Source organism: Phoxinus phoxinus (genome assembly GCF_949152265.1).
Source record: "Phoxinus phoxinus genome assembly, chromosome: 4".
Lineage (NCBI taxonomy): Eukaryota > Metazoa > Chordata > Actinopteri > Cypriniformes > Leuciscidae > Phoxinus > Phoxinus phoxinus.
The window spans coordinates 21,811,866-21,821,941 of NC_136879.1; the positions used below are offsets into that span (position 1 = coordinate 21,811,866).

Sequence of the window (10,076 nt, forward strand, 5' to 3'; positions counted from 1 at the left end):
TATATAAATAAATATATATACAATATATATTAAAATGAATTTTACCTAAAAAAAAAAAAAAAAAGTATATTTTTATGCTTTCCTTCAGTTTGTTCATAATGAATCAAGTGTGATGGCTTAAACCTCTTGTACTTCCTGTTCCTTGTGTTCAGAATTTTGTCCCAGTGATGATTTGAGCATCATCTTCTGCCTTAAAAGTTTCTTCTGGAGTCTCTCTCTGTGTTTCCATCTCAGGTTTTCGGCACACTGTAGTATACAAACCCCTCAAGAAGAAAACGATTGCAATAACCGAAAAATATCCCCCGTAGATGGTAAACTGTAAGACAAGTAACACGACAACAGTTTGAATGCAATCACTGTTTTGTCACGGTTTCGTTTTGTAGTTTCACATTCATTATTTACCCGGGGTTACCAATTAATTACAGGTATTTATATCACACTGTTCGTTCATAAACACTGGGTTTATGTTCTTATTTGCATATCTGCGTTATCAGGGTCATTGATTGGACGAATGCCACATGCGTCCTGTTTAAGTTAAAAAAAAAATTATGTAGGCTACATATATACTCTAGCATTGCGCATCCTCATATTACACATTGCCGACTGTACTCTTTTTTTTTTTTTTTTTTTTTTTTCTGAATGGACTTCTCAAAGTCAAGAATGAAACCGTATCTTCTATACTCCATTTGACAGAGTTTGATGCTTTTCCTATCAAATGCTAAATCGGCTGTTGATATACATATCGTGTTTTCGTGACTGTCCAAAGCACATGAAGCTGGTGATTGGTTGTTTAAATTAGGATACGTTTACACGACAACGATGTACTGAAAACAGAAACGTTTTTACTTTGTATTTTTCGCATACAGGCGACAACACACGGATCCACGAAAATGACTAAAAACTATGTATTCTGCTGCCAGGCCAGTAGGTGGCGATGTCACTTTTTAAAGGAACACTAAGCACCTATAGACTGAACACATAATACACATGCGCATGACATCACCGTTTTCACAAATACGCGTTTTTGTTTCTCCGTTTACAGGGAGACAATAACGGTATCGTAAGACTTGCAGGCCCCCACAACACAGTTGTCGTGTAAATAAATGGCCAAAACGCATAAAAAGTTTTCAGTTTTAAGCTGAAAACGATGTCGTGTAAACGGACCCCTTAGTTCACTTTTAAAAAAACTTGTTTCTAGACCTTGACGCTTTTTTTATTCTTTCTTTTTTTCCGCTGACCTCCGTTTCAAGTGTGAATGGCTCCTTACAACGCAACCTTTCACGCTGCACAACAGCTTCTGAATTACAAATGTGAAACGTTCCTTAAGCCGGGGTTAAGCGCAGTGTGAAAAGCCCTAGTGTTTTGTATCAAAAAGAAATGTAACATCTGTGTCATCCTGTTGTTTACCATTTAAAATAATTTTGATTTAACCTCACCTGTGTGACAATATCCACACCAAGCCCACTGCTATCCACCACCACAGAGGTGATGATTGTCTGGAGGACCAGAGCACAGAAGGTGTTGGCTCCGAACACAAGGGCGTAGCGCTCCATGTTCAACCCCGCTGCTATCTGGAACCTATGACACAGAGCACATGGACATGATTGTGCATTCAGCGAGATGAGAGCGGATTTTAGTGTAGATGTGTTATCTTTTCTTCCTGCTGTTTCCGGGCCTGTAAGATTTAATGTGATATTTAATTCAAATATCTGTAGTATATCCTTGGCTAAAGTTGTTTAGTGCGAGTGCAATCTGTATAAATCCTTATCCTATAATGAGAGACAGGAAAAATAATGGATATGTATTAGGGAACCCTGTGATGAGTAACATTCTGAGTTTTTGAAATTTACTGAGTTGTCACCGCCAATGAAAACGAAATATTAGGGAATTTTATAATTGTAATTTCCAGACCTGGGAAATTCTTGAAAGTTAAGACCATATTTTAATTGTCTATACATTTCCCTTTATGAGTGAAATCTCTAATATTTTTTTTCATTATTTGAGAAATTGTGGAAATTTATACTATATTAAACATCTGAATCTACCATTACCAGGCATTTTTCTGCCATCTTAACCTTTTGAAATATGTACTTTTTTATGGCATCTAGCCTACTGTATATAAGGTATACTACTGTGTAAATAAAACATGGAAATGTGACTATCAGCATTACAGGTCCAAAATCTTTACCATTGCTCTAATTAAGGTGAAACGGCAAGTGGTCAGATAAGATAATGTACACATTTCTGACTGTTTATCATATAATTATGCTATAAGTTTGAAGCAGGGATAGATTATATTCAGCAAAATTTAGTTCATGATAACATTTAACTTACTAAGAAATAAACATAATCTGAGCTGGGTATGTAAGCAGGTGCTTATAATAGGCCTAAGTCACATATTTTGCACAGGACTTGCATGGCAATGGTGATGAGCAGCATGTACAGGCTCTTAAAGAGGATGTAGCCACAGTAGCAGACCCAGATGTTGGCGCTGAAGACCATAGCGAAGAGAGCACCGGCCTCCAGGGCAGAGAGCGCTCCCAGAGCCATCTCACCCCAGCGAGACCAGTCTGCAGATGAGAACCCGATCCCGTACGCCGCCGCGGCCCCTGTGGTGCAGAGCAGACAGGGATGAGGATGGACATGGACAGTAAAGCACTGGTGTTGTGCCGAATTTCGACCCCCTGCCAAATTATTACCCCCCTCGTTGAAATCAGTACCTGATTGCCTAATCCTAACCCCTCCCCCACAACTAATCATAAACCTACCAATACTGGGTAATAATTTGGTGGAGGTCAGAATTCGGCACAACACCGGTGCCACGCGATCGGGAGTTTTGCGTGGGGGCGAAAACGTTTTGCAGATTTTGGTTGTGTTCAAGATGGTCAGGCGAATCTGTCACGCTGTCCAACAGAAAACAGTTTGTTTTGAAACTGACTAAATGTGAGCGTCGCTTTACAGTATATATGCTGTTATTTTGCCGAAAATGTGACCCCACTTTGTTTTTTTCACATGTTTAAAAATAATATCAAATAAATCTTATCAGAATAAAATATATCGGAATGGTATGAAACTTGGTAAAGGTTTTGGCACTTACTGAACACACAAAAAAAATCATGGACATGATTCGAACAGGTTAAATGGTCCCGAAAAAATTTGTCGCAAATAATAAAATACACTTTTTGAAATATCAGGCTCAAATTTTGAACACAACTTGTTTAGATTCATAGCTTTGATTTTCTCACAGAGCAGAACATGTTTTTGAAAATATATATTTCATATAAAAATTGAAAATAGTATTTTTGCACTTTTTTCAGAACAATAAACGTACATTTCTGTAACTTTTTTAATGTCCACTTTTTAAAACTTTTTTCACTTCAGCAATAATCTGCCAAGTGTCATCTTTGAAAACAGATCAAACTTAAGTCTCTAAAGCATTCAATATTTACTACAGTTTAAGTTGGAAATTACATTTTCAGGTCTATGCTCAAAAAGTGAATAAATGGATTATAAATACAGCCATAAAATCCCCTAAAAATATTAAATAAAAAACTTGCACCTTTGTATTTTTGTCCGTTTTTCAAAGACTTTTTGCTTCAAATCAAAATTTGTAGTGTTATAATTCACCTCATAGCTGGTTGGCCCTTTTGTAGAAATTAATGGAAAAAATACTTCCGGAACCAGCGCAACTAAAAAAGGGCACTCCCTCCCCTACAGTTTTTTCTTGTTTGAGAAGCAGTTTCACTCAGATATACGTCACATTAGGGAAGAAAAATCTATCACAATAAAGTTCAACTTTATCTAAGTTCATATATAACAAGTATAGGTATAAATGTCCCTTGTACTCACCAAAAAGGTTTGAGAGGGCCTCCACTCCTCCATTGTAGACTGTGAAGTTACTAGACGGCTCCACGTGCTCCCACAGTGACTGGACGTAGTTCACCGTCTGGTTGTAGCCGCAGGTAGACAGTGCCCACCACGCTGACCAGATGATCAGCGTACGGGAGGAGAAACACTGCAGGAAATCCCTCCACAACCGGAGCAGAACATCACCACAGCCACCTGGGATATTATCAGGACAATCACAACTCCACTAAGATCATGTGGATTCATTTAACTGTTTAATATGCATTTGTTTAGTTTAGTCATTTTATGGAATCAGCTTCCAATGCAAGACAGTTTATTGTCTTTTATAGAGATGTGCAGTTTGCAGTCCTTAAAATCATGAAATAAAAATTCACCCTTTCTATTTTCTAAATGCATCTTGATCTTATTGTGAATGATTCATACATGCATGTTTCGGCTTTGCGTTACATAAAAATAAGTACACTTCAAGGTCATTTTATTAAAGGATAATTCCGGTATTTAATACATTGAGTCTATATTGTAGTTTGTTTTGGATGAACAAGAGTGGTGGACAACATTTTTTTGACAATGGTTCCTCTCTCGAGTTTTTGACTATAAAAGAATTGGCCATGGACCCATTTAACATTGGAGTCAATGGGCATGTCCGAAAATGTCATTAAAACAGCCAATAATGTTCGTTTACAAAACTGTTAAACTCACCGAGTGGTTAGTGGTGTTAGTTGATGTTCCAGAAACAAAAAGTGTTGCGAAATACAGTTTCTGTCGTGTTTTATTCGTCATTTTGTAAAATCCCATTGATTTCTGTTGAAGGACTGAGTGCTCGTTAATATAAATGCGCTACCGGAAACGGAAAGGGGGCTGTTTACATTTGGTCGATGTAGTCTTTTTGCTCGCTTCCGTTTCTCATAAGGCTAGCGAGCAGAGCAACTGTGCTCCGGGAGAGTAAGCGAAATAAACAAACAAAACCTTGAAAATATTGAAAGACGTGACCCCTGACCAGTGCAATATGAAGTTGAACTCGACTGTGACAGTGAGTGTCCCGCGAGACATAAACATCGGTTATCGCCATCAAGTGGTCGGGAGTGTGCTAACGCTTCAGATTCAAAAATTGAGCGGAAGTTACACGGTTGTGAAGTGTCTGAAAAAATAGTTCCACTATAGCAAAATAAACGGATTGGAATCATATATTGCGACGATATATTGTTTATAATCATCAACGAACACCACTAACCACTCGGTGAGTTTAACAGTTTTGTAAACGAACATTATTGGCTGTTTTAATGACATTTTCGGACATGCCCATTGACTCCAATGTTAAATGGGTCCATGGCCAATTCTATTATAGTCAAAAACTCGAGAGAGGAACCATTGTCAAAAAAATGTTGTCCACCACTCTTGTTCATCCAAAACAAACTACAATATAGACTCAAGGTGTTAAATACCGGAATTATCCTTTAAGTCAGGCATTTAACCAAAAAACCCATTGACTTTGAGACCATGGATCCGAAAGTGCAAAAATGCATCTTATTTCTGGGTTTTAGGACTAATTCCTGCAGCTCTCTATTAGCTTCACTGACACATTATTAGCCATGTTGTGATATTACTAATATGGCAGATTTGAGTAGTCCTAACGTACCTGTCTTGGAACTTTTTGCACTACTATCACAATCATTGAAACCTTCCAGTATTTCCTGCTTCGGTTTGGATCCATCCACCTCAACGGCATCTTTTTGGTCATTGCTCTGAGGATCCACCTGTGTCGTGGACCCTTCCTCGGGTTCCAGATGTTTAACTGTCTCAACGTGCCCTTCACCATCAGTCTCTCTACTAGCTCTGCTCCTTTGGTGGAAGAACATGCTCGTCTTAGGCATTGGGAGAAGAATGGAGGTGATTAACGCAACGGCGTTGAGAACGAGTGTAAACACTAGAATGTATTTGTAGGACATCAGTTCAAAAGAGACTAGGACCTGGCCTAATACTGAGCCCACGGTGTAGCCCAGCAGCTGTGCGGTCCGGCAGTACGAGGTGGCTTTCAGGTAGTGCTTCAACTCCACCATGCTGTAGATGTACGAGAAGTACGCAACGTCACACGACGTCACCACTCCATATATAAACTGCATAGCCTGCATCTCTCTTACACCATTACACCACAGTATCATAGCCGTGGTGGCAAACAGGACTAAACACTGGAAGACAACCACGGGTTTGTAGCGCAGCCAATCAGTGAGGAGGAAGACAGGAACCAGCACTGTCAGGTAAGAGTACGTCCACACTGGGAATATCTGATTGGTTACCTTGAGGAGGAAAAAAACACAGCTACTTAACACTAACAACAAACAAGATTTATGGCACAAATCTTAATCAGTAATCAAATTGATTCCAGCAACAACAACAAAAAACACTTGTAGCCTATAATGAATTACTATGAATATAATACAAGACAAAATATAATGGAAATAATATTATTTTACAAATAATGATATATACAATATGTAAATAAACATAATTATAATTTTTAAATAAATATATAATGTCACAATTCTGTTACTTGAAATGCCATGTCAACTTGTCAAATATAGATTTTTTATAGAATATTATTTCTATCCGCTATTTTACAGCAGTGTACAGAATTTAGAATTTTATTTTATTCTATATTTAATTATATATTATTTCTATCCACTGCACATTTTATAACAGTATATACTCTTTTATTGTACAAATCTAACTCGGTAACTATATCAGAATCACAATAATTGACCATAAAAGGTTATGCTTTCTCTGGAATTAATTTTGCAATTAAAGGCAAAGTTGACCCAAAAATGATATTTCTGTCATTTATGTATAGCCTACCCTCATTCTAAATCTGTGACTCTCTTTCTTCTGTGGAACATGAACGAAGATATTTTGAATGTTTTTTAACTATTTTTGTCCATACAATTAAAATCAGTGGGATTCAAAACATCCATTGACTGTATGGACAAAAAACACTTATTAGACATTTTTAGGCAAGAAAGTCCTACAGGTTTTGGAACGACGTGAGAGTGAATAAATGATGAATCTCAGATTTGAATTTCTGCTGTGCACTATCCCTTTAACAACATGAGTCATGCAGTTAGATTTTGAAATCCAAAAACATTAATAATTAAACTTTGCTTTGGCTACTAGCGTACTATACCTGCTCAATGGTTAGGTTCTTGTCTGGTCCAGTGAGGAATGGAATGAGAAATGGCTCTAAAGGCTTTACTGTGCTGATGAACCCATAGATGCATAACAGAGAAGTGGGATACTTCCAGTCCCTCATCCACCGCTTCAGAGTGTCCATATTCACAATCTGTAGGGTACTATAAAACGAACACTTAATTTTACCTTTGTTTCATGCACTGTTTACCTTTGCCGGTGTGTGAGATCTGTTTTCATGGAAATACTGTTCCTCTCTTAAGATAATCACCACACACTGAGTGTGAGACTCTGCGTGTGTGTCTGTATGGCCTATGCTGTAAATGAGCAACCAGTGAGCAAAGTTCTGCTTAGATTATTCTGATTCTGAGCATTACTGTTATTAACCAGATAATGAAACATGCAATACTAGCCAAACAAACCCTCCCTATTTTAAAGGGGTGGTTGATTATGATTTCACTTTTCTAGCTTTAGTTAGTGTGTGGGCTAATGTTGCTGTTTGTTTGGCCATAAACAACATCTGCAAAATCACAATGCTCAAAGTTCAAAGCAAAGGGAGATATTTTCGTTTAAAGAAATTGCTTTTTAAGGACTACAACAAACGGGACTACACGAATTCCACCCGGGTTAGTGACATCAACAGCCCTAAAATTTACATAAACCCCGCCCCCGGGAACGCGATTTATAGAATATTATGACAGAATATTATTATAATCAGTGAAGATAACTACATATCAGCTACATAAATTCATCACTAACCATTCAGAAATGTCCTGTTGCATTCTATGTTGTCACTTCTTCTTGAGTCTCATCTTTGTCTGACTAAAAGGCTAAAAGTTTTGGAAATAATCAGTGCATGTGTGTGTGTGTGTGTGTGCGCGCGCACAAGCTGTTGTAGCTCCGCCCTCTGTGCAGGGAGCAACAGCCACTGTCTATGGCAGCAGCTCATTTTGCGTTTAGATCTTTAGATACATTCAGATTGCATACAAAAATGTTGCGTTTTTGATTTCCCTCAAAAAGTGACGATTTTAACATGCTATATAAAATGTATGTGGGATATTTTGGGCTAAAACTTCACATAAACACTCTGGGGACATAAAATACTTTTTTTTACGTCTTGTGAAAAGGACATTATAGCTTACCACCCCTTTAACTCGTACATTCATCTACATGTGTATTTTATTTTATTTGTTGTTTGTTTGTTGTTCACATACATTGTTAATTTCCTTAATTAATTTGTGTTTGTTTATAATTCCTTGCTTTGACTAACTTTAACCAGTAACCAGCATACTTCACTCATACTCACAAACTGAATTCACTTTATTTTACTTCATTTAATTAAATTTTTGTTTTGTTTTATTCTATTATTTTCGCATATTTCTTGGGACCTTTATTTTGATTTTGTACACACCTCTGATTCTGATGGACTTTTATTTTAAATTTCTTCCTGCTTCCTGCTTCAAGTTGGTTTCTCGTGACAAATCCTATGACATTTGGATTGTGGATACAAACACCAGCAGGTTAGAAAACGACACACATTTGGTTTTAAGCGCTTTTTCAATACAATTACTGTGCATAATTAATATCAAAACATACGCGTTAATCATCATAATTTAACTAAAAGCAATTTACAACAAAACGTAAATGCGTATTTGTATTAACAGGATTTATGGACATTTTTCATGGAAGTGTTATGATATTCCTTTAAGTACTTTATAAAAAAGTGTAAATGTATGTATGTAAATGGTAATCATTCAATGGCATGGTATATACATTAATAAATACCATGGTATTTAAATGTATACTGACACCACTGATAACTGTACCATGTGAAAGCTTACTGAGTTATCAACTGATTTAAACATGTATCTTCCAGGTGTGCAATCATGGCAAGCAACAAATTCCAAATCGTGGTACAGGGAGAAGCATCAGAAACTGATTCGGATGATGAAGTGTACATCACCTCTGCCCCTCCTGTCCATGCATCATCATCATCATTATCATCAGGGATGAAGGTGGCAGGAGAAGCGTCCGAGACCGACAGCGAGGATGAGGAGGAGAGAGCGCGCAGACTGGCCTCTGAAAGCCAACAGCAGATGCTCCGCAAAGATCTGCCTCCTCTCATCGTGATCAGAAACACACCTGCGACAGTGTGCGGACAGGAGGACAGATCGTCGCCCGTGTCCAGACCTGACTCGGGTCGCTTTAACTCATTACTTCAGCAGAAACTGCTGGAGAGCAATGCACGACTGTGCACTGACATCAATCAAAGCCTGAAGCAGGTGTATCAGAACGCTGCCAGGGACATAAGACAGGCCACCACTCACCTCAACAACTCTCAGACAGGCATCATCAACGCATCCCACAGCATTAGACTCATTCTAGAGGACCTGAAGTCTGTGTCTGAGAAGATCGACATCATTACGAGCTGTCATCTGCTGCCGGACATCACCATGCCAAACCCCGTATCTGGACAATCGTAATCAAATGCTTGAGAGTAAGTTGAGACCATAGGTTGAGACAGCTTTAAATGACATATGGGCCTGTTGAAGGTCCAATAAAAGCCACAACTTGGATACATTTTAATGATTTTCTTGGATGCTACATGAAGTGTGGAATCTGTCAGTAGACAGGCATTGACCAGCATGGCCATGATGATTATCAGTGGTCAGTAATAACATGGAAATTTGGGCTGAATGCACTGAGAAAGTAGAGAAAATAAATATATAAGAATATATATTAAATAAATAAGTAAAAAAAAAAAGGTTAACTTGTCTGTTGTGTAAACTAAATGTCTCTTCTTTTTTTAGCATATAGGTTGAAAAAATAGGCTACGTCCAGGGCTTAATTTGAGCCGGAACACGCCGGAACATGTTCCGGCACCTCCGACATTGGATCCGGAACCTTTTTTATTGGATCCGGCACCTCCTGGTGTCACTAAAATTAATTGCCTAAATGAAAAAAAAATATTACTGTTTGTGTAGTGTTCAATGTTTGTGACACAAGACTTGCGCGCTTGTTGTACGAGTTGA

The 10,076-nt window shown here is 37.9% G+C and overlaps 2 protein-coding genes across 2 annotated transcripts; one reads left to right on the forward strand and one right to left on the reverse strand.

Moving 5' to 3' along the window:
* Positions 1–29: 29 nt before the first annotated feature.
* slc19a3a (solute carrier family 19 member 3a) lies at positions 30–7,868 on the reverse strand. Its single transcript, XM_079608845.1, has 7 exons — positions 7,804–7,868; positions 7,043–7,208; positions 5,504–6,161; positions 3,850–4,062; positions 2,417–2,609; positions 1,437–1,578; positions 30–316 (listed from the first exon to the last, which is right to left on the reverse strand). The coding sequence occupies exons 1-7, from the start codon at positions 7,824–7,826 to the stop codon at positions 149–151; spliced, it is 1,563 nt and encodes a 520-aa protein (XP_079464971.1). The 5' UTR covers positions 7,827–7,868; the 3' UTR covers positions 30–148.
* A 635-nt stretch (positions 7,869–8,503) lies between these two features.
* On the forward strand, positions 8,504–9,785 carry bloc1s3 (biogenesis of lysosomal organelles complex-1, subunit 3). The gene is made up of 2 exons (XM_079610980.1): positions 8,504–8,564; positions 8,921–9,785. The coding sequence occupies exon 2, from the start codon at positions 8,931–8,933 to the stop codon at positions 9,525–9,527; it is 597 nt and encodes a 198-aa protein (XP_079467106.1). The 5' UTR covers positions 8,504–8,564; positions 8,921–8,930; the 3' UTR covers positions 9,528–9,785.
* The last annotated feature ends 291 nt before the right edge of the window (positions 9,786–10,076 follow it).